Source organism: Aquarana catesbeiana, linkage group LG06, assembly GCF_042186555.1.
Source record: "Aquarana catesbeiana isolate 2022-GZ linkage group LG06, ASM4218655v1, whole genome shotgun sequence".
NCBI lineage: Eukaryota > Metazoa > Chordata > Amphibia > Anura > Ranidae > Aquarana > Aquarana catesbeiana.
In genome coordinates this window covers 249,137,271-249,162,831 of record NC_133329.1, presented here as the reverse complement: position 1 = coordinate 249,162,831, position 25,561 = coordinate 249,137,271, and the positions used below count along the sequence as shown (strand labels likewise).

General features: G+C 44.2%; 1 protein-coding gene across 2 annotated transcripts in view; it reads right to left on the bottom strand.

Moving 5' to 3' along the window:
* The window catches only part of LOC141146690 (MOB-like protein phocein), a 114,567-nt gene that overhangs the window by 37,297 nt on the left and 51,709 nt on the right, over nucleotides 1–25,561 (bottom strand). Inside the window, exon 1 of one of the 2 annotated variants that reach the window (XM_073633158.1) lies at nucleotides 6,776–6,926. The exons of the other annotated variant lie outside the window; for it this stretch is intronic. Within the exon in view, the coding sequence (XP_073489259.1) occupies nucleotides 6,776–6,886 (111 nt within the window). The 5' untranslated portion in view covers nucleotides 6,887–6,926. Of the gene's footprint in view, nucleotides 1–6,775; nucleotides 6,927–25,561 lie in introns of those variants that run through there. 2 annotated transcript variants of the gene reach the window in all.

Below are 25,561 nucleotides of genomic sequence, written 5' to 3'. Positions count from 1 at the left end.
GCTGGCTTGTCTTCTTCCCATACTGCAACCTGGTGCCATCTCTTCCCAAGGTAAGTGACTGCACATGCAAACGGCCATCCACATGTTGTAAAAGAAAACATGGATTAATGAGATCAGGCCACCTTCTCCCATTGCTCTATGGTCCAGTTCTGATGCTTACATACCCATTGTAGGGGCTTTTGGCTTTGGATACTTTTAAGTATGGGCACTCTAACTGGTATGCGGCTACACAGCCCCATACACAACAACCTGCAATGCCTATTTTTTTCTGCTTTCTGCATTAACTTCAGGTACAACAGGTTTACTTGCTGCCTAATATAGCCCACTGACTATAAGATGCCCTTGTAATGGGATAATCAAGGTTATTCACAACATAACCTGTCAGTAGTCATAAAGTTATGGCTGATTAATGAATATACAGGCAAAAATAGGAATTTTTTTTCGTCATACTTACCTGTAAAATCCTTTTCTTTGAGTACATCACGGGATACAGAGTTAGGCTATTATTCCTTACTGGGTTATACGCCATCTCTAGGTGAATGGACACTGGTAGACAAAATTCTTAGACAGGAAGTCCACCCCTATATAACCCCTCCCATACAGGAAGTACTTCAGTTTTGTAGCAAACACTGAATCCTCAAAAGAGACGAGGGACCTCTGTGTCCCGTGATGTACTCAAAGAAAAGGATTTTACAAGTAAGTATGACAAAAAAATCCTATTTTCTTTATTGTACATCAAGGGACACAGAGTTAAGCTATTATTCCTTACTTACTGGGATGTCCCAGAGTAAAAGCATTGAGGGGAGGGAGACACCCTCCCAAAAAAAATAGCCATCATACTTTATACGGCAGCCTGCAGTACACTACGGCTGAAAGCCAAACCCTCAGCTACTCGGATAAAATCTCATGAACGTATGAACTGAAGGCCAGGTAGCAGCCTTACAAATCTGAGCCACAGATACCTGGTGGCGAAAAGCCCAGGAGATACCTACACCCCTGGTAGAATGAGCTCTCACCCTAAAAGGGTGGAGCCTTACGTTTTAGACCATAGGCCTGAATGACCAATTGGCGGACCCAATGGGCAATGGAAGCTGCCTGCCCTTTCTTGGGTCCTTCTGGTAAAACAAAAAAGGAGTCTGATCCTTGGGTTTCCGCAGATCTAGACAAATAAACTCTGACTCCCCGAACAATGTCCAAGGAATGCAGTCGTCTCTCTTCTGCCGAAGGAGGCAGAAAGAAAAAAGGAAGGCAAAACAATGCCTGATTCAAATGAAAGGCCGACACCACCTTCGGCAAAAAGGATGGAACATCATGGTGAAGGATTAAGTATGGTTCCTTACATGAAAAGGGCTGCCAATTCCGACACCCTTCTAGCCGAGGTGATGGCCATCAGGACGGCTAGCTTGCAGGACAATAAGACAAATGAAATTTCCTTGATAGGCTCAAATGGTTGTTTCGGTAACACAGACAGCACTAAATTTAAGTCCTAAGGACACATAGGTGACCTAATTGGGGGGGGGGGGGAATCAACGAGTTAAAGGTTCTGACCAGCGAATGGGAGGCTAAAAGGCCTTTGGAAGAATACAGACAAGACCGAAATCTGATCTCCGATTGTACCCAATCTGATTTCCACAGCCGACTGTAGAAAAGAGAGTTCTCCCAATCATGTCTTTCCGAGGATGCCATTTTCTGGCTTCACAACAAGCAATATAAGTCTTTCATATAATAGATCTTTCTAGTGACCGCTTTCCTGGCATTCACTAGGGTAGACAACACCGGTTCCGAGATGCCATGATTCTTCAACACCCTGGCTTCAATAGCCATGCCGTCAAAACTTAGAGACTGTAAATTGGGGAGGAATATAGGACCTTGAGACAGTAGATCAGGGCGTCGCGGAAGCGCCCTTGGCCTATTTATTGCCAATCTCACGATCTCTGGGAACCAGGACCTTCTGAGCCAGGCCAGTACTACCAGGATGACTGGAACCCCCTCTTACCAAATTCTGTGCAACAAAATGTGGAAGGAGAGGGATGGGTGGAGCATGAACCAGGGAGAACTGGCTCCATGGAACTACCAGAGAATCTGCTCCGATTGCCAGGGGGATCCCTTGTTCGGGACACAAACTAATGTAGATTGTTGTTGAACCTGGATGTCAATAGATCGACATCTGGCCATCCCCATCACTGGCAAATTTCCCAAAACACGTTTGGGTGTAGGGACTATTCCCCCGGGCAGATATGCTGGCAGATGAGATTATCTTCCTTCGAGGACCGTAGGGCCAGACGCACCGCCCACAACTCCAGGATGTTGATGGGCAGGCTCTGCTCTTGACCATCTCCCCTGAGCTGTGAGCCCTTCTAGGGTCGCTCCCCAGCCACAGAGACTGACATCTGTGGTCAGTACTCTCCAAGACACCGGTAGGAAGGATCCTCCCCTTCACAGGTTCTGATCCTGCAACCACCAGCTTAAATTGCACCCGAGGAGATAAGGCCATGGGGTAATCCAGGGCTTGCACACTCTTGTTCCAAGCCGACAAGATGTCCTGCTGTATAGGCCTGGAATGGAACTGGGCAAAGGCTACGCTCTGTTCTAGGGCCTGCAGAGAGTAATCTCTGAGCAGGAGGTCATCAAAGTATCTGAGCACCAAAATTCCCTGGGCCCTTAAAGACCCAATACTGGTGCTAGGACCTTTGTAAACACCAGGGGTGCTGTGGCAAACCCGAAGGGCAGAGCCACAAACTGGAAAGGATGTTCCTCTACTGCAAATCGCAGGAACCTCTGATGAGGTTGAAAGATAGGTACGTGCAACCAAGCGTCCTTAATATTGATGGAGGCTAGAAAGTCTCCCATCTAGAGCGAGGCTACTACCGAGCGGACTGACTCCATCCAAAAGGACTGGATTAATAGATACTGGTTCAGGGATCTTAGATCCAAAATGGGCCTTGTGCCCAGTTTGGTTTTTCAACCGTGAACAGATTTGAATAAAACCTTGCGCCCTTTTGGATACAGGGACCTGTAAAATCGCTCCCTGATGCACTAAATGATCTAGTGCCTGAAAAAATAAGTTTCTTTTTGGAGGAGTCGAAGGAACACTGGATCTTAGAAACCTCTGAGGAGGAAACCCCTGCAATTCCAGCTTGTAACAGCAGGATACAGTCGAGGTGACCCCTTCATCCTGAACCACTGTTCTCCAAATGTCCTCAAAATTAAGCAGCCTTCCCCCCACCCGATAAAGTGGGGGCATCCCCTCAAAAGGAGGGCTTGGTGCCGGGTTTAGAAGAGTTTTGGACCCAGGGTTTCTTCTGGCTCTGGCCCTGCGGCTTGCCCCTGGCTCTAGCGCCCTCTTGGCGGCAAAACTGCCTTGGCACCATGAAACCTGAGGAAGCAGTCCCTGAGGTTTTAAAAAGAGGGATGCCTGGTCTCCCTCTTCACAGGAAGTAGAGAGCTCTTCCCTCTGGAAATTTTTTTGATACATTTGTCTAAATCATCACCAGACAAGCCCCATGGAAGGGGGACCCTGCCAAAACTTCTTACAGGGAAGCTCGGCTGACGAGTTCTTAAGCCACACAAATCTGCGCATGTGTACAGACAGGAGAGCCAGATGAGAGACTTGCTGTATAGAGTCCTTTGAGGCATCTACAGCAAAACACAGTGCTCAAGGTATATCCTCCCTATTTTCAGCAGGATCCTCCTCTTGGTTAGGCCTGCCAGGCCATCTGATCCCTTAGGGACTGGCAGACTCCTATTGCTGCGACAGCTGGCTGCATAGCTGAACTGGCCAAAGAAAAGGAAGCCCTTAATAGTGACTCCAGTTTCTTGTCAACAGGGTTCTTAAGGCCCTGTGCGTTATCCACTGGACAAGTTAGGTTCTTGTTTAAGCAAGAGACTGCCAAATCTACGGCTGGCATGCTCCATTTCTTAACGAACTTTTCCTCCATGGGATATAAAAGGAAATAACCTCTTAGGAGGATTGAAAAGCCTGACAGGATGTTCCTAATCAACATACACCACTTGCTCTAACAGTGGGTGCAAGGAGAAAGCCTATGCAGCCTAAAGAGGCCTCAAAGACCCCAAAGAGGGGGGGGGGCTCAGAAACCTCTGCAGGATGTAACTTAAAGGCAGAACGAATCATCTCGTTAAGAGTCTGGATCAAAAGCCTCTGCGACTAAGAGGCTGATACCAACTGGACATATTCTGGCCCAAATTCCTCAGAAGCAGACTCATATCCCTGGCCCGCCACAGAATCCTTAGCACTTAGCTCTTCCCCTTCATCGCCCCATTCCTGCTCCAAGTTAGGAGGATCAGGGGAGAGGGATCTGTCACGCTTCTTGCCACCTGGGAGATGGAGGCAATCATGTCAGCAATCCTGTCCTCTAACCCAGCTAGAGCTGAGGACAGATCATCCCTGGTAACAAAGGCTGAAGCAACAGCATTGGCAGTAGGCACAATACCAGACAGGCACAGCGGCTCAGATTGCCCAGAAGCCTCTGGTCTCTCAGGGGATACAACAGGGTTATGGCTAGGCTCCTCAGTAACTACTGACGACATAGATGTGCCCTTTCCTGTAGTGTTAGCCCCGCTCCTCTTTTTTGAAGACAATGCAAGCCACAAAAAGAGAGTGTCGAAGTACGTGCAAAAGAGGTGACCGCATTCCAATAGAAGTATGAATGCTTTAATCGTAAAAATCCACTCATTATATCAATAGACCACGATACAACAGGACTATAGCAGCAAGGTTAACATGTTTCATGAACCAAATTGCTTAATCATAAACTAATGTAGCCACCACATCTAAGGATTTATAACCTGCAATATATTACATTTTTGGTAAATTACAGATTGAGGAACAGAGATCTTCCCTGCACAACAGAGTTAAGCAGCAGTATAACCAGTGCTCCCAACTGCACATACATGAGGCACAGAGGTACAGTGAGACTAGTCCTACAGCCTCCTGGGGTGTGTCATGTGCCCTAGAAGGCTACAGTTGGGGTGTGTGTATGTGTGGTGTTATTCTTGCCTAGAGGATGATTGAGGAAATAGGAGTAGGCACCTGTCAAATAAAAAAAAAATGTACCACCCCCCCCCCTTCCCCCAAAAAAGCTGCAAATTATAGGCTGGGGGAGGAAGAGGATGGGTGGTACTTTGATTTTTGGAAAATAAAAAAAGGGTATATAGGGAGCACAGGACTAACATGATACTTCCCTTCTGTAGATAGTATTTTAGGTTCTTCCAATAACCCCCCCCCCCCTTATTATCCTCATTTTAACGATCAATTAATGATCAATTATTGATAGTAGTATGTTTCCTTCTAGGCCTGTAGCTTAACATCGACATCATCCTGCCTGCTCACACCATCCCCATTCTGTCATGTGTCTTGCGGGCTCTATGATCGGTTATTGTTTTATATATTGTACCATTATATCACATTTTTTCCTCTTCTTTTTATCCCGTTTTTTAAAGTTTTTTAATGTTTTTAATGTCTTTTATAATGTTTTTTAGAATGCTGTAGCAGGTATCCTTTTGTTTTCCTTCATTTATATGCACAAAACGAACTGATTACAACTCAATAAATGTTCCCTTGCTGCCCCCGCCCACTGGCCAATCCACTGTTAGTGGGTGTGTATATATTCCTCTCAAGTCATCAGTATGGCCATAGGTTGAAAAAGGAACGATTGAAGGTTCCGAAACGCGTCCCTTTCTGATGACATCACATCCTCGTCCAGGCTGTTTGTTTGCGGTTCAGGCTGGTTATCGAGCCGCCCTGTGGATGACATCACTTCCGGGTTCGTCTCCCTTCCAGCTGATGACGCCGGTCTCACAGCGGCTTCCTGTGTCCCACACCGCTGTGTTCAGTGATCACATCCATTCCATCTGAAGGCTTCCTCTGACCGCCATCCCTTCCAATGCAGCTTTATTCATGATGTGCCTGATTACCACTTCCATTTTGTAAGTGTTTTTAACCCTTTTTGGGGCATTAAAATTGTCAATCTTCTGCACTTAGAGGCGCCTTTTTTGTTTCTTTGATTTTTGGGTAAACGTCTGCTCCAAATCAACATTAGGCTTTGACAGCATGCCTTGTGAGATTTGGTGATGTAACTACTGTGCTGATCACCATTCTCACAGCAGGAGAAGCTGTACCTGAGGACCTGCAGTGCAAGGATCTCCTTGCTTCAGCCATTCAGTGAATCGGTGCTTCCGCCATCTCTCTTGAGCCTTCTTAATTGCTACCCCACCAGTCATCTTCACACAGTGCAGAACAAAGCATGGCAGGCCAGTGATGAGCAAAAAGCTCACCTGCAGGAGCTCCACAGACAATACAAGTGACCAGCCCATTGTGTTTATCTTCCACGGTACAGGTTCTCTTTATTGGTATAAAGTGGCATTCCTGTTCCTGAACCTCCACCCACTGACATGACATAGACTAACAGCTGTGAGGGCCACAGGATGTTCAGCTGTCAGCTCAGTGCTGGAAAGGGGAGCGCGCACGGCCTGTACGAGAACGAGCACGCAGGTGGTGGAACTGGATGTCCTGAACAGAGCCCATTCCCACAGCCGAGCCCCACCATCCTTCCCCGGCCGGGGAGTGTACATTCCTCTGTCCCCTCCACAGTCCTCCCTCCTCACACACCAGCTAAAGCCGTGTAACCCTGTGCGGGAAAGACACTGCTCTATATTATAGGCTAAGTGCCCTCACCCGCTCTCTATAGACGGCGGACTCAACCTTCCTAACTCCGCACTCATCCGTCTGCATAGCCCGCTGTCCGGGTGTCATTACCTGAGCTTTAGTGCCCGGCCTATTTCTTCTCAATACAGCGGTGCCTTCCGCCATTACCATGGTAGACGCTACAGAATGCGGAGATCCGAGGGAGAGTGACGTCACGCCCATGTGATCTAAGGGGCGCGGCCTGGGGTGGATGGATGTCTGGGAATGGTAGCGTGCCTCGGTTGTAGGAGAGTCTCTGCGGGTTCTTCTCAGGCACCAATCAGAGGGCGGGACAGGTTGGAGGTGAAGTTTATGGGCAGCACGAGCAGAAAACTCCCATCTCCTTCATGTCACACTGAGAGAAGAACATACTTTAGGGGCAGGAGATGTGCGAAGTCCTCATTGGCCGGCGGCTCCAGGGCTGTCACCATATCCATTCCACGTGGGCTCTTCTGAAGGCATTATTTCAGGGGAAATATCATGGTTTTGGACACATTTGTTTGTTTTGTCACTGAAAGTGTCCACTACGAGGAAGATTGCCTACCGGGCACTTTCACCCCCTTCCTGCCCGTGCCAACTTTCAGCGCTGTCGTACTTTGAATGACAATTGCGCGGTCATGCAACTTTGTACCCAAACTACATTTTTAGTGCTTTCTTTTGGTGGTATTTAACCACAAAACTTTTTTTTTTTTTTTTAAAAAGAACGTTTTTCTTCATTTTCGGTTTAAATATTTTGAAATAGGTAATTTTTCTCCTTTACTGATGTGTGCTGATTAGGGTTGGTTCAAACATCGGATGTTTGTTAGCAGACAGACGAAACGTATGGGGCGTTTGCGGCAAATTGGAGTGCCCCATAATTCACTGCAAGATCAGAGTGCATTGACGGCTGCTGATTGGTCAAAGCATGCACCTGACCTGCATGCTTTGGCCAATCATAGCGCAATCTGCTGTGAGAGCCATGATTGGCCGAAGACAGGGTGCCTTTGGCCAATCATGGCTCAGGGGGCTAAATCCAGGCCCCACACTATATAAGGCTGCTTACACGGCAGCCGCATGTAGTGTGATAACGTGGAGGTGGATAGAACTTGAACTAGATTAGGCAGGTTAGTGTGTGTGTGTACACACACACACACACACACACACAGTATCTCACAAAAGTGAGTACACCCATCACATTTTTGTAAATATTTTATTATATCTTTTCATGTGACAACACTGAATAAATTACACTTTGCTACCATGTAAAGTAGTGAGTGTACAGATGGAATAACATTTTGCTGTCCCCTAAAAATAACAACACAGACATTAATGTCTAAACCGCTGGCAACAAAAGTGAGTATGGCCCTAAGTAAAAATATCCAAATTGGGCCCAAAGTGTCAATATTCTGTATGGCCACCATTATTTTCCAGCACTGCCTTAAAGCGGATTTCCACTCAAAATTGGAACTTCCGCTGATCAGATTCCTCCCCCAACTCTGGTGTCACATTTGTCACCTTTTAGGGAGGAGGGGGGAGCAGATACCCATCTAATCCAGGTATTTGCTCCCACTTCCGGACATAGATTGCCGCAGGCTCTGCGGTGATTTACGCCATGTCCAGCCCTTCCTCTGTCCCCCCCCCCCGCAGTCTTCTGGGAGACACACAGGTCCCAGAAGACAGCAGGGACCAGTGAGGACGCGCAGCGCGACTCGTGCATGCGCAGTAGGGAACCAGGCTGTGAAGCCACAAGGCTTCACTGCCCGATTCCCTTAGCAAAGATGGCAGTGCCTTCACCCGAGGGACAGATCGGCTTCGGGTGAGGACATCGCGGGCGCCCTGGACAGGTAAGTGTCTATATTTTAAAAGCCAGCAGCTGCAGTATTTGTAGCTGCTGACTTTTAAAAAGAAAAATTTCGGCGGAACTCTGATTTAACCCTCTTGGGCATGGAGTTCACCAGAGCTTCACAGGTTGCCACTGGAGTCCTCTTCCACTCCTTCATGATGACATCACAAAGCTGGTGAATATTAGCGACCTTGCGCTCCTCCACCTTCCTTGTGAGGGTGCCCCACAGATGCTCAATAGGGTTGCTTGGCCAGTCCATCATCTTTACCCTCAGCTTCTTTAGCAAGGCAGTGGTGGTCTTGGAGGTGTGTTTGGGGTCATTAACATGTTGGAATACTGACCTGCAGCCCAGTCTCCGGAGGGAGGGGATCATGCTCAGCTTCAGTATGTCACAGTACATGTTACCATTCATGGTTCCCTCAATGAACTGTAGCTCCCCAATGCTGGAAGCACTCATGCAGCCCCAGACCATGAGAAGGAGGAAAAGGAAACCAGCATGTGCAGAGCTGGATGGACTGTAAGAAGCCTCAATCAAAGCCCCAGTGGTAGATGGCAAGACAGCCACGGAACGATGAGGGTCCGAGAGACAGCCGGAACAACCGCCGACGGGAACCAGCAGATGGAAACACCCGAGCATCATCTTGACCACGCCCCAAAACACGTTGTCAAGACAACAGCTATTTTCCCCCTTCACTCTCCTCGGCTTGCTCTCCACCATCCTATGCTTCAAGCCTTGGTCTGGACCTGTGCTCCCCGAGCGTATGACGTCACACTTGGGTGTTTCCATCTGCTGTTCCTGACGACGGTTGTTCCGGCTGGCTCTCGGTCCCTCATCGTTCCGTGGCTGTCTCACCATCTACCACCGGGGCTTTGATTGAGACTTCATACAGTCCATCCAGCTCTGCACATGCTGGTTTCCTCCTTCTCAGTAGATCTCTCAGGAACGTATGAAGGTTTTGCCATCGCGGCATTGCTTCACCAAGCCAGCCCACCACCGACCGCCTTTACAAGGTATTGTCACAGCGGGGAGCAAGCCTTCTCGTTGTTCCATCTATGCAAGGAGATTTTAACTTTTCATTTATTCATTACATGCTATTAATAAATTGGCACATGATTTTATTGTATTGAGCCTTCTGAGAATTTGTCCATACAAGACCAATGTGTTTGTTTTTGAATGTTTTTATCTTGGTCTCATCAGACCACATGTTATGGTTCCAGTAATCCATATCCTTAGTCTGCTTTTCTTCAGCAAACTGTTTGCGGGCTTTCTTGTGCATCATTTTTTGAACAGCTTCCTTCTGGGATGCCAGCCATTCAGACCAATTTGATGCTGTGTGCGGCATATGGTCTGAGCACTGACAGGCTGACCCCTTCAACCTCTGCAGCAATGCTGACAGCACTCATACGTCTCTTTCTCAAAGACAACCTCTGGATATGACGCTGAGCACGTGCACTCAACTTCTTTGGTCGACCATGGCGAGGCCTGTTCTGAGTGGAACCTGTCCTGGTAAACCGCTGTATGGTCTTGGCCACCGTGCTGCAGCTCAGTTTCAGGGTATATCTTCTTATATCTTAGGCTATCTTTATGTAGAGCAATGATTCTTTTTTTTAGATCCTCAGAGAGTTCTTTGCCATGAGGTGCCATGTTGAACTTCCAGTGTCCAGTGTGTGAGAGTGAGAGCAATAACACCAAATTTACCACACCTGCTCCCCATTCACACCTGAGACCTTGTAACACTAACGAGCCACATGACACCTGGGAGGGAAAATGGCTAATTGGGCCCAATTTGGACATTTTCACTTAGGGGTGTACTCACTTTTGTTGCCAGCGGATTAGACATTAATGGCTGTGTGTCGAGTTATTTTGAGGGGACAGCAAATTTACACTGTTATACAAGCTGTACACTCACTACTTTACATTGTAGCAAAGTGTCATTTCTTTAGTGTTGTCACATGAAAATTTAGTGAGGGGTGTACTCACTTTTGTGAGATACTGTGTGTATATATATATATATATATATATATATATATATATATATATATAGTGCAGGGTATATAATACAGTGTATTGAAGTGGTTAAGAGGAACCCTATGACAGAATGAAAAAAAAGAAATGGCATGGGGTCCCCCAAAATCTATACCAGGCCCTTTGGTTCTGGTATAGATTTTAAGGGGAACTCCATGCCAAAATTTGGAATAAAAAACAGCATGGGGTCCCCCCTAAAATCCATTCCAGACACTTATCTGAGCAATCAGCCTGGCAGGCCAGGAAAGGGGGAGGGGCGAGCGAGTCTCCCCCCCCCCCCCCGAAACATACCAGGCTGCTTGCCCCCAAAGTACCTTGTCCCCATGTTCATCCCACTCCCAGATGTGGTTTCGGTGGGCGGCTGGTTTTCACGCGATGTCTGAGTGTGGAGTGGTCGCTGGGGTGGCTAACCAAGCCGTCACTCAGCTCTCCGCCCCCCTCCCCCTATCAAATAACTGCTTTGATTATTTTCAGGCTATATATAGACAGTTAGGCTTGGCGTGCTGTCTATTTGTCCCCTTACCATGCAACCACTTACACAGATCAATCCTGAGACTCCAGGTGAGCACCCTATCTGCTGTGTCGATGCTAACAATAGCCAAACTTAATATCTCATTATCGGTCAACAATTCATTTATCTTATACCATTTTATCTAATATGTTACAGTTTTTGGAGGCATGATCTGGGGATAGATCTTTTCCCATTGACCTGTTTATCCATACACTGACCTAAATTCCTTTTTTTTTTCTTCCGAACTGAATATGTACACACAGAAGGGGAGAGAGCAGCAGTAAGGGTAAAGGGATGGGACAAATAGTTGGGAACAAAGACAAGAAAAACACATACAACCTAAATTCCTTTGGAAAAATACAGCATGACTAATTTATAATGTCCAAATGTATGGTTTAAATATACAGGTATGTCTCTTGGTATACACATACCTCCTTGGAAGCAGTGGCGACTGGTGAAGTTTTAGGTTGGGGGGCGCAGACCCCACCCACTTCTCATAAGCCCACCCCTTATAGAATCCACCCATTCTGTCGCCTGTATTCCACCCATAGTGTCAGGAGTATACAGCTCAGAATCATAGGACAGAGTATACAACCCCAGCATCACAGGACAGAGTATACAGCCCTAGCATCACAGGACAGAGTATACAGCTCCAGCATCACAGGACAAAATATACAGCTCAGCATCACAGGACAGGGTATACAGCTCAGCATCACAGGACAGAGTGTACAGCTCAGCCTCACAGATCAGGGTATATAGCTCAGCATCACAGGACCGAGTATACAGCTCAGCCTCACAGATCAGGGCATATAGCTCAACATCACAGGACCGAATATACAGCTCAGCTTCACAGATCAGGATATATAGCTCAGCATTACAGTTAGGGTATATATTGCAGCCTCACAGATCAGGGTATATAGTGCAGCCTCAGTCACAGATATATTACATCCTCCTGTACATATTAGCCCCTCCTGTACATACAGTGGGGACGGAAAGTATTCGGACCCCCTTACATTTTTCACTCTTTGTTATATTGCAGCCATTTGCTAAAATCATTTAAGTTCATTTTTTTTCCTCATTAATGTAAGAAAAACACAGAATTGTTGACATTTTTGCAGATTTATTAATAAAGAAAAACTGAAATATCGCCTGGTCCTAAGTATTCAGACCCTTTGCTTAGTATTTAGTAGAAGCACCCTTTTGATCTAATACAGCCATGAGTCTTTTTGGGAAAGATGCAACAAGTTTTTCACACCTGGATTTTGGGATCCTCTGCCATTCCTCCTTGCAGATCCTCTCCAGTTCTGTCAGGTTGGATGGTAAATGTTGGTGCACAGCCATTTTTAGGTCTCTCCAGAGATTCTCAATTGGGTTTAAGTCAGGGCTCTGGCTGGACCATTCAAGAACAGTCACGGAGTTGTTGTGAAGCCACTCCTTCATTATTTTAGCTGTGTGCTTAGGGTCATTGTCTTGTTGGAAGGTAAACCTTCGGCCCAGTCTGAGGTCCTGAGCACTCTGGAGAAGGTTTTTGTCCAGGATATCCCTGTACTTGGCCACATTCATCTTTCCCTCGATTGCAACCAGTCGTCCTGTCCCTGCAGCTGAAAAACACCCCCACAGCATGATGCTGCCACCACCATGCTTCACTGTTGGGACTGTATTGGACAGGTGATGAGCAGTGTCTGGTTTTCACCACACATACCGCTTAGAATTAAGGCCAAAAAGTTCTATTATGGTCTCATCAGACCAAAGAATCTTATTTCTCACCATCTTGGAGTCCTTCAGGTGTTTTTTTAGCAAACTCCATGCGGGCTTTCATGTGTCTTGCACTGAGGAGAGGCTTCCGTCGGGCCACTCTGCCATAAAGCCCCAACTGGTGGAGGGCTGCAGTGATGGTTGACTTTCTACAACTTTCTCCCATCTCCTGACTGCATCTCTGGAGCTCAGCCACAGTGATCTTTGGGTTCTTCTTTACCTCTCTCACCAAGGCTCTTCTCCCCCGATAGCTCAGTTTGGCCGGACGGCCAGCTCTAGGAAGGGTTCTGGTCATCCCAAGCGTCTTCCATTTAAGGATTATGGAGGCCACTGTGCTCTTAGAAACTTTAAGTGCAGCAGAATTTTTTTGTAACCTTGGCCAGATCTGTGCCTTGCCACAATTCTCTGAGCTCTTCAGGCAGTTCCTTTGACCTCATGATTCTCATTTGCTCTGACATGCACTGTGAGCTGTAAGGTCTTATATAGACAGGTGTGTGGCTTTCCTAATCAAATCCAATCAGTATAATCAAACACAGCTGGACTCAAATGAAGGTGTAGAACCATCTCAAGGATGATCAGAAGAAATGGACAGCACCTGAGTTAAATATATAAGTGTCACAGCAAAGGGTCTGAATACTCAGGACCATGTGATATCTCAGTTTTTCTTTTTTTTAAAAGTCTGCAAAAATGTCAACAATTCTGTGTTTTTCTGTCAATATGGGGTGCTGTGTGTACATTAATGAGGAAAAAAAAATGAACTTTTAGATTTTAGCAAATGGCTGCAATATAACGAAGAGTGAAAAATTTAAGGGGGTCTGAATACTTTCCGTCCCCACTGTATTATCCCCCACCTCCCTGTACATATTACCCACCTCCCTGTACATATTACACCCTCCTGTACATATTATTTTCCCTCCCTGTACATATTACACCTCCCTGTACGTATTACCCCCCCTGTACATATTACACCCTTCTGTACATACTACCCCCTAACTGTACAGATTACACCCTCCTGTACATATTACACCCCCTCACTGTACATATTACACCTCCCTGTACATATTACACCCCCTGTACATATCACCCCTACTGTACATATTACACCTCCTGTACATATTACCCCCCCCCCCCGTATATATAACACCCTCCTGTACATTTTACCCCCCCCTGTACATATTACCCCCTCCTGTACATTTCACCTCCCTTTTCATATTACCCTCCTGTACATATTACCCCCTCCTGTATATATTACCCCTCCTGTACATATCAACCCCCCTCCCTGTACGTAGTACACCCTCCCTGTACACGATACCCCCTCTTTCCCACATTTACCTTTTACATTTTACTTTCACTTGTCCACTGTCTCCAAAACCATGGCTGAGATGTTGCAGTAATTACTGCTCAGCCTGGCAAGGGTTATAGCTGATGCTGTCTCGCTGACTCACATTCCTGAGATCCAGGGACTAATCTGCCGACCTGTCAGTTCCCCGGAGTACACAGCAAGGACGGAAGAGCTGAGCAAAGTCCCATAACAAGCCACTGAAGCTGATTGCAGGCTTCCCAGAGAGAGGTCTGTTGGTTACCTGGGGGCAGTCACAGCATGAGAGAATCACTGTAATGGACCTGCAGCAGCCACCCGGGTCCACCTGGAGCACACCTATGTGTAGGAGCTGGAGGATAGGGAGGAGGTAGGCCAGGAGGAGGAAGAGCTGCTCTGTACTCCCATAGCGAGCGACACCACTGCTCTCCACACAGTAGTGAGCCAGGAAACCGGAAGTGACGCGACAGTGGCCGCAAAAAGCACCGCCCAGTCATCCTCCGTCCCCGCCAGTTGAAAAATCGCAAAGGAGGCCGCATACGAATCACTTGGAGAGTGGGAGTGTTTGCAAGCGCATTGCTTGCGCCCTGAACCCTCCCTTAACACGGGCAAATCAGCTTCCCAGCTTGCAATCAGCTGATTGCAAGCTGGGAAGCTTCCCATAGACCGCCGTGTGTCCGGCGCCTGGACACTCTTAACCACTTGCCGACCGCCGCACGCCGATGTACGTCCAAACTTTGGCAGTGGATATCGTTGTTATGGCAGCAGATAGCTGCCATAACGCCGTTATCCCCGTTTTAGTGCGGTGGTCGGCTTTCAGATGAAAGTGGTCTCTGCGGCGGATTTGCCACAAGATCACTTTTATCGGTGGTGGGAGAGGGGCCCCCCTCCCGCCGCGATCCGGTTCCCTCCGCCGCTTCCTGGAGCCGTCGGTAGTGGCGGAGGCATTCGCGTCCTTCTCTGTGCTGTGCCTGGAGACGAGTGAGGCTAAGATGGCGCCCACTCGTCTCCATGACAATGCTGGGCAGAAGCGACGTCAAAACGTCACTTCCACTCATACGTCTTAAAGGCACATTTTTTTCAATGTCATTTTTTTAAATGACTTTTTTTTTATTGCATTTTAGTGTAAATATGAGATCTGAGGTCTTTTTGACCCCAGATCTCATATTTAAGAGGTCCTGTCATGCTTTTTTCTATTACAAGGGATGTTTACATTCCTTGTAATAGGAATAAAAGTGACACATTTTTTTTTTAAACAGTGTAAAAATAAATAAAATAATGTAAAATAAATAATAAAAATAAAAAAAAATTTTTTAAAAACCCCCTGTCCCGATGAGCTCGCGCGCAGAAGCGAACGCATACGTGAGTAGCGCCCACATATGAAAACGGTGGTCAATAAGCAATAAGAGCAATAATTCTAGCCCTAGACCTCCTCTGTAACGCAAAACATGCAAACTGTAGAATTTTTTAAACGTCGCTTATGGAGATTTTTCAGGGTAAAAGTTTGACGCCATTCCACGAGCGGGCGCAATTTTGAAGCGTGACATGTTGGGTATCAATTTACTCAGCGTAACATTATCTTTCACAATATAAAAAAAAATTGGGCTAACTTTACTGTTGTCTTATGACCGCTGCGCAAATACGGTGTAAAAAAAGTATTAAAAAATATAAGTAATACAGCGCAGCGTAGAAAATTGGAAGTAAATAGCAGCCAACACGCCTATGGACCCAAGTATTAGAATATATACAAAAAAGTGTAGTGCTATAAAACTCTGAAAATTAAGTAAATGGTGTTTAAACACAATTCAAAAGTGTATAACATACAATTAAGTGTTAGCATAGAGAACTATGATGTACTTTATAAGGTAGAAATACTGTGTACATACTATAAACAAAGTGGAAAAAACACAATGCAATATTAGTATAAACTAAATATGATACACTGTATACATATATAATATGCAAATAATAAAAAATGAAAATAGTAGTAAAGGTATAGTAAAGTCCAAAATGTCCAAATAGGGTTGACACCACCCAGAACTCTTATGACGAAAGTCCACCAATGTTGTTGAAAAAAATAAGAATAAAAGTGAAAAAGCCACCACCAAGGGTCTTGGGGGCTTACCAAAGGCAAATGACTAGGAAGGACCTATGTCAACCTAGACACTAAGACTGAGGGATCAACTGGATCAAATAGGTAAGTAGAGGTTTGGAAGCAACAAAGGTGAGCAGGAAATCTGTTGGTTCAAGAGCCGTCACTGAAGGCATTGAGAGGCTACCAGAGGTTGTTGACTTGAGAGGACTTACGTCATCCAAGTCAAAAAGGCTTAATGACCAACTGGTCAGAATGATACATCTTCTCAGATATCCTCAACGACTTCCAAACCAAGATGGCAATTCGACTTCCACAGTTATCCACACAGCATAAAAATTATATTCCAATAGACGGCCACAAACGAATATTCGTATATCACCCTTCACCCTTATATCACCCTTCACCCTTCACAATTACCGCTATTTGAGTGCCTTTGATGATCTTCTAATATGTGAATCTATTTTTGATCATTTTAAAATAAACCAGTGTTTACGTTATTACACTATGTGAGTCTTTTTATTCATTTCTTGCATGATATACGAATATTCGTCTGTGGCCTTCTATTGGAATATAATTTTTATGCCGTGTGGGTAACTGTGGAAGTCAAATTGCCATCTTGGTTTGGAAGTCATTGAGGATATCTGAGAAGATGTATCATTCTGACCATTTGGTCATTAAGCCTTTTTGACTTGGATGACGTAAGTCCTCTCAAGTCAACAACCTCTGGTAAGCCTCTCAATGCCTTCGGTGACGGCTCTTGAACCACCAACAGATTTCCTGCTCACCTTTGTTGCTTCCAAACCTCTACTTACCTATTTGATCCAGTTGATCCCTCAGTCTTAGCGTCTAGGTTGACATAGGTCCTTCCTAGTCATTTGCCTTTGGTAAGCCCCCTAAGACCCTTGGTAGTGGCTTTTTCACTTTTATTCTTATTTTTTTCAACAACATTGGTGGACTTTCGTCATAAGAGTTCTGGGTGGTGTCAACCCTATTTGGACGTTTTAGACTTTACTATACTTATAGTACTATTTTCATTTTTTTATTATTTGCATATTATATATGTACACAGTGTATCATATTTAGTTTATACTAATATTGCATTGTGTTTTTTTCCACTTTGTTTATAGTATGTACACAGTATTTCTACCTTATAGAGTACATCATAGTTCTCTATGCTAACACTTAATTGTATGTTATACACTTTTGAATTGTGTTTAAACACCATTTAATTAATTTTCAGAATTTTATAGCGCTACACTTTTTTGTATATTTTCTGAAAAAAAGTATTGCAATGACCCCCATTTTATACTCTAGGGTGTTAGAAAAAAACATTATATAATGTTTGGGGGTTCTAAGTAATTTTCTAGCAAAAAAACCCGTTTTAAACATGTAAACACCTAAAATTCAAAACGAGGCTGGTCCTTAAGTGGTTAAAGGGCTTTTTTTTTTTTTTTTTTTTTTTTTAATGGCTTGGGGGGGGGGCGCCACTGTTTGGAAGTCTATCCCTCTTTATAAAAAGATATTCTTTTTACCTCCGTTTTTGTGTTCATAGATGGTGTAACACAATTTGAATGTCATTTAACATAGTACTCTTTCACTCTTGGTGACTGTGTAACAAAATAAATACAAAAGCTGCTGGCTCTGTATGGACACTCCAGATCTACTGTAGTACTGTACCTCCTTATTCTCTTATCTCACTTCAAGATAATGCCCCACTCACCTGGTTCAAATTTTGTGAATTCTTCTTTTTTTAATTTTTCTTTATTTTAAAAGCATATACATCAATACTTTCTTTGCAGTGACCCATCCGACCCCAGTGAATCACTGGCTGGGCACTGGTTCTGACGCTCCTTGGTGATGTTTAGAGGACAATATGCAGCCAATTTTTAATCCTGGTTATTCTTTCTAGATGTACTCATTGTTTTAAAAGGTATTGATATATATATATATAAAACCATTTTGAAAAAAGCATAGTATTATGTCCTACATTTTATGTATATTCATTCTAATGTGATCTTTCGGTTATAGAAGGTAATCTTTTTTTTTTTTTTTTTTTTTTTTTTATAAATTCTTTATTTTTATTTTTTCATATATCAAAACATTATACAATCATATCAAATAAGGATTCATAGAGGGTAATCTTCTCTCTTTAATGTTCATCACCCCTGAAAAAGAAAAGCTATTTTTAAACGCTTTTGGGTGTTTACCATCTTCACCTTCTGTTTTGGTGACTTCATCTTGAGTACATTTTATCTAGAAAATCATTTGACCTATTTTTAACATGTATTGAAATTTTGTACATTTTGTAATAATAAAGACTTTGTAAACTTGTTAAACTATTCCAATACATTTTCTATTCACGTAGAAAGAAATCTATTGTCATTAAAATCCCATCATGAGGGTTTTTTCTATATAAATATTTTGGATGTGGGCCATGCACCCAAATACAAAACCCAAACTACAAAAAGGAATAAAGTTCCTACAACAGTAGCTGCTGCATGGTCCAAGCAGTATGACAGTAAAAATGACCTTTGTTCAATATTTATTATTAAATGAAGACATATTCAAAAAAGTTTTCCCAATAATCAGCAAACAGTGAGGTCCTAACCTCCAGCCCAATTAAAAGGACTTCAATGTAAAAAAACAGCTGACAGAAATCCCCCCTCCAATAATCTAAGTCAGCAGCCATCATCCAGAATGTAAAGAATGACTGATAGTCAGTGACTCTGAGGACAAGCTGGAGGAGACCCTGCTAATCACAATATACATTCAAATCAGCCATCCAATCAGAGTTGTGATTAGTGGAAAGGCAACAGACAGCAAGTGTAACTCTGGGCATCAGATGCAATATAAGTAATCTGCACTTTACACTTATCCTGTATAAGAAAATTGGCTTCAGAGAACCATATTGATCAGTTAATAAAAAATAAAAAAAAAACATCTCCTTAATACATTGACAGGAGGAGTCCAACAAATAATTCAACTGCCATGTCAGGTGCCTTGGTATTTTTCAAGTTGAATCCCTTTCACCTGATAGCGGTAAAATGAGACTCCAGCACACTGAAGGTTGCGCCTTCGTTATATTGCTTCCGCTGGGCACTTATTCTTAATCTTCTTAGACAAGCTAGAAGCAGTTCCAGCCACAGACAAGTCCTAGTTACACTTTAGGTTAGCATGAAGCACAGACTTGTTTATCAAAGCACAGTGATGAATAGACATGTGCATTGCGTTTCGTTCCGAATCGAAATTCGGACAAATTTTTCATTATTCGGAAATTCGGATGCATCCGAATTTCCGAATTACAAAAGTGATGAATTTAAACGAATCCGAAAAAAAGCGAACGAATTCGAATCGAATTCGAAAACAAATTCGAATCGAATTCAAAAACATATTCGAATTCGAAAACATATTCGAATCGAAGTCGAAAACATATTCGAATCGAATTCGAAAACAAATTTGAATCGAATTTGAAAACAATAGAAATCGATTTTCTAAAAAATACAATAAAATAGAATATAAAATCATAAAGCAATAGAATACATATATAATATTTTTTTATTCTGTTTTATTGTTTTTCTATGCTTTTCTTTTCTATTATTTCCTATTCTATAATAGTCTTTTCTATTCAAATCTGAATTCATTCTATACGAAATTCGAATTTCAGAACATGGCTTCTGAAGATCGAATTTCGTATAGAATGAATTTGAATTAGAATAGAAAAGATTTGAATAGAAAAGAATAGACTAGAAATTCGAATATCATATAGAATTAGATCAAATTTGAATAGAAAAGATTAGAATAGAAAAGAAAATAATAAAAAAGAATAAACTAGAAAAACATATATTGTATTTTATTCTATTCTATTCTTTTGTTTTTCTATTCTATTCTTTTTTATTATTTTCTATTCTATTCTAATCTTTTCTATTCAAAATCATTCTATACGAAATTTGAATTTTGGAAAATGGTTTTATATATATATATATATATATATATATATATATATATATATATATATATATAGATATAAAGGAAAAAAGAAAGAAAACCTGCGCTACCAAGCAAAAATTAGTGTGACTGCAGCTGCAACAAAAACCACAAATATCAATGAGGTGAAAAATTTAAATAAAAAGAAAAAAATGTGTGCGCTTGCATTAGATACTTAAATCTATATTCCTGTGTGATTGTCATAAATAGATGAATAAATGAATAAACACCATCAGAGTTAATTTTAAGTGTAAGTGAATAAAAAGTCGCTATGCGACACAGCAAATAGTGATATGTAAATCAAATACTAATATTAACCATTCCATACAGATAAATATAGAAAACTTGTGTGCAAAAAACAAGGTTATTCCACCCAAGTGCAAAGTCATAAGTGAAAGAGTTCAAAATTGCGTCATGAGTCGCAAAAAAACGCATATCCAAAGTTCATAAGTTGCATTCCTTAGTGTGTATAAAGGAATAAGGGGACGTGAAGGGACCTCCAACCACCAGTGGATCCGAAGGTTGATAACAGATGTATCCTTACCAGACGCGTTGGACCTCCTTTATAGCAAGGTCTTAGAAGCATACAGATTTAGCCCTCTGCAGGGACAGGAGATGACAGCTCACCACACAACCGGAGATGATTCCGACACTTCCGCGTTGATGTAAATACTCCCTCGTTTTAAACTCGTGAATAAAGAAGGGGAGAAAAAGAAACTCCAATAGTGTAGTAGATAAAAAAAGGGAACTTTATTGCCTCAGACAACTAGGCATTATACAAAAACATCCAAAATATAAAAGCCGGCAAAAATTTAAAAACCGCAAAGACGCCCGCGCTAAATTACATGGGGCTCTATGGCGATCTGGCATACACTGCATAGCCACGCACTACATGTTTCGTGATAGGTCACGTCTTCAAAGGGGCACGGGCGACGCAGTGAACCATCGCCATTTATAATACTTCCTCACACTCAAGCCTCGTTTTCATCTAAAATTCAATTACAATCTGAGCATGTGCAAAGGATACCAAGCCTCGATATGGCTCCCATTATAATGCCTCCTCACATTCAAGCCTCGTTTTCATTTGGAAATCCAGTTACGATCTGAGCATGTGCAAAGGATACCAAGCCTCGACGTGGCTCCCGTTCTGGAACACAACTAGGTAGCTTGTTCCGGAACGTCATTAAAGCACTTTGTATAGCCAAAATTTCCTTCTAATCTTAAACCGGTATATGTCATCTATTATAAGCCTCAGCAATTGGTCATCTTTGGGTCAAATTGTCCTCTTATATGTACTATAGGGCCACTACTCCTGGAAAATCGGGGTAGGCACTACACACACACACACAAACTATCTTACAAACATGATTACACCCCTCACAGTTTTGGAAATATTTTATTATATCTTTTCATGTGACAACACTGAAAAAATGACACTTTGCTACAATGTAAAGTAGTGAGTGTACAGCTTGTATAACAGTGTAAATTTACTGTCCCCTCAAAATAACTCAACACACAGCCATTAATGTCTAAACCACTGGCAACAAAAGTGAGTACACCCTTAAGTGAAAATGTCCCAGTTGGGCCCAAAGTGTCAATATTTTGTGTGGTCACCATTATTTTCCAGCACTGCCTTAACTCTCTTGGGCATGAAGTTAACCAGAGCTTCACAGGTTGCCACTGGAGTCCTCTTCCACTCTTCCATGACGACATCACGGAGCTGGTGGATGTTAGCGACCTTAAGCTCCTCCACCTTACGTTTGAGGATGCCCTACAAATGATCAATAGGGTCTAGGTCTGGAGACATGCTTAGCCATCCCCTTTACCCTCAGCTTCTTTAGCAAAGCAGTGGTCGTCTTGGAGGTGTGTTTGCGGTCATTATCATGTTGGAATACTGACCTGCAGCCCAGTCTCCGGAGGGAGGGGATCATGCTCAGCTTCAGTATGTCACAGTACATGTTGCCATTCATGGTTCCCTCAATGAACTGTAGCTCCCCAATGCCGAAAGCACTCATGCATCCCCAGACCCTGACACTCCCACCACCATGCTTGAGTGTAGGCAAGACACACTGGTCTTTGTACTCCTCGCCTGGTTGCTGCCACACACGCTTGACACCATCTGAACCAAATAAGTTTATCTTGGTCTCATCAGACCACAGGACATGGTTCCAGTAATCCATGTCCTTAGTCTGCTTGTCTTCAGCAAACTGTTTGCGGGCTTTCATCTGCGCATCATCTTTAGAAGAAGCTTCCTTCTGGGAGGTCAGCCATGCAGACCAATTTGATGCAGTGTGCAGTGTATGGTCTGAGCACTGACAGGCTGACCCCCCACCCCTTCAACCTTTCCAGCAATGCTGGCAGCACTCATACGTCTATTTCTCAAAGACAACCTCTGGATAGGGCGCTGAGCTCATGCACTCAACTTCTTTGGTCAACCATGGCGAGGCCTGTTTTGAGTGGAACCTGTCCTGTTAAACCGCTGTATGGTCCTTGCCACTGTGCTACAGCTCAGTTTCAAGGTCTTGGCAATCTTTTTATAGCCTAGGCCATCTTTACCTAGTTACATAGTAGGCGAGATTGAAAAAAAGACACAAGTCCAACCTATGTGTGTAATTTTAAGTCGTATTACATTGTATATCCCTGTATGTTGTGGTCATTCAGGTCCCCCTGAAACCACTGCCTGTGAAAGAGAATTCCACATCCTTACCACTCTTACAGTAAAGAACCACTTTTCTTCTAATTTTAGTGAATGGCCGTGTGTCTTATTAAATTCCCTTTCGCAGAAAAGTTTTGTCCCTATTGGGGGGTCACCAGTATGGTATTTGTACATTGAAATCATATCCCCTCTCAAGTGTCTCTTCTCCAGAAAGAATACGTTTAGTGCCTGTAACCTTTCCTCATAACTAATGTCATCCAGTCCCTTTATTAGTTTTGTTGCTCTTCTCTGGACTCTCTCCAGTTCCAGCACATCCTTCCTGAGAATTGGTGCCCAGAACTGGATGGCATACCCCAGGTGCGGCCGGACCAGAGTTTTGTAGAGTGGGAGAATTGTCGTTTTTTTATCAGGAGTTAATCCCCTTTTTAATGCATGCCAATATTCTGTTTGCTTTGCTGTGCAGCAGCTTGGCATTCCATGTCATTGCTGAGTCTGTCATCTACTAGGACCCCCATCCTACATTCCCCCAGAGGTTTTCCCCCCAGTGAGTAAATTGCATTCATATTTTTGCCACCCAAATGCAATTATTTTACATTTTTCTACATTAAACCTCATTTGCCATGTAGTTGCCCACCCCATTAATTTGTTCAGATCTTCTTGCAAGGTTTCCACATCCTGCGGAGATGTTATTGCCTTGCTTAGCTTAGTATCATCCGCAAATACAGAGATTGAGCGTTTTATCCCATCCTCCAGGTCAGAGGCGTAACTAGAACCTTCAGGGCCCCGATGCAAAAAACCATGATGGGCCCCCCTTCCATCTGAGCCCCGGGCTTCCAATTTTGGGAGGGTGTCCATGGACATCCTCCCAAAACTGTGCTTACCGCATGCCCCCTGGGATGTGCATCCAGCACAATCACAGTGGCCCTTTACCATGTGATGTCAGCTGATCACATGTAAACAGACTTGCCGCAGCCCTTTCCTCCCACGCTGTGTCTGTGTTAGGAAAGGACTGCCGTTAACTGTCAAGAATGTCAATAAATTGTTTACACTGATAATCAGTGCCCCAATCATCAGTGCCATCTATCAGTGCTCATCAATGCCACCTATTAGTGCCCATCAATGCCGCCTATCAGTGCCCATCACTTCCACCTACAAATGTTACCTATCAGTGCTCATTAATGCTGTCTATTAGTGCCCATCAATTCTGCCTACCAGCACCACCTATCAGTGCTCATTAATACCGCCTAACAGCGTCCATCAGTGCCACCTATCAGTACTCTTCAATTCTGTCCATCAAAGCCCATCAATACTGCCTGAGTTCTGCCTGTCAGTGTTCCTCAGTGCCCATCAGTACCACCTATCAGTGCCCATCAATGCCACCTATCAGTGCCCATCAATGCCACCTATCAGTGCACAATAGTGCGTCCTAACCGTGCTGCCTATCAGTGCTCATCAATGTGGCCTATCAGTGCTCATCAGTGCCTCCTATCAGTGCCCATCAGTGCCTCCTATCAGTGCCCATTAGTGCCTTGTATCAGTGCCCATCAGTGCCTTCTATCAGTGTCCATCAGTGCCTCCGATCAGTGCTCATCAGTGCCTCCTATCAGTGCCTCCGATCAGTGCTCATCAGTGCCTATCAGTGCCTCCGATCAGTGCTCATCAGTGCCTCCCATCAGTGCTCATCAGTGCCTCCTATCAGTGCCTCCGATCAGTGCTCATCAGTGCCTATCAGTGCCTCCGATCAGTGCTCATCAGTGCCTCCGATCAGTGCTCATCAGTGCCTCCTATCAGTGCCTCCGATCAGTGCTCATCAGTGCCTCCTATCAGTGCTCATCAGTGCCTCAGATCAGTGCTCATCAGTGCCTCCGATCAGTGCCTCCTATCAGTGCCTCCTATCAGTGCTCATCAGTGCCTCCGATCATTGCTCATCAGTGCCTCAGATCAGTGCTCATCAGTACCTCCTATCAGTGCTCATCAGTGCCTCCGATCAGTGACCATTAGTGCCTCCTATCAGTGCCCATCAGTGCTTTCTATCAGTGCCTCCTATCAGTGCCCATTAGTGCCTTCTATCAGTGCCTCCCATCAATGCCTCCCATTAGTGCCCATTAATGTCTCCTATCGGTGCCCATCAGTGCCTTCTATCAGTGCACGAGTGCCTTCTATTAGTGCCCATCAGTGCCTCCTATCAGTGCCCATCAGTGCCTCCCATCAGTGCTTCCTATCAGTGCTCATCAGTGCCTCCAATCAGTGCTCACCAGTGCCTCCAATCAGTGCTCACCAGTGCCTCCTATCAGTGCTCATCAGTGCCTCCGATCAGTGCTCATCAGTGCCTCCAATCAGTGCTCATCAGTGCCTCGATCAGTGCTCATCAGTGCCTCCTATCAGTGCTCATCAGTGCCTCCGATCAGTGCTTATCGGTGCCTCCTATCAGTGCCTCCTATCAGTGCTCATCAGTGCCTCCTATCAGCGCTTATCAGTGCCTCCTATCAGTGCCTCCTATCAGTGCTCATCAGTGCCTCCTATCAGTGCTCATCAGTGCCTCCGATCTGTGCTCATCAGTGCCTCCTATCAGTGCTCATCAGTGCCTCAGATCAGTGCTTATCAGTGCCTCCTATCAGTGCCTCCTATCAGTTCTCATCAGTGCCTCCTATCAGCGCTTATCAGTTCCTCCTATCAGTGCCTCCTATCAGT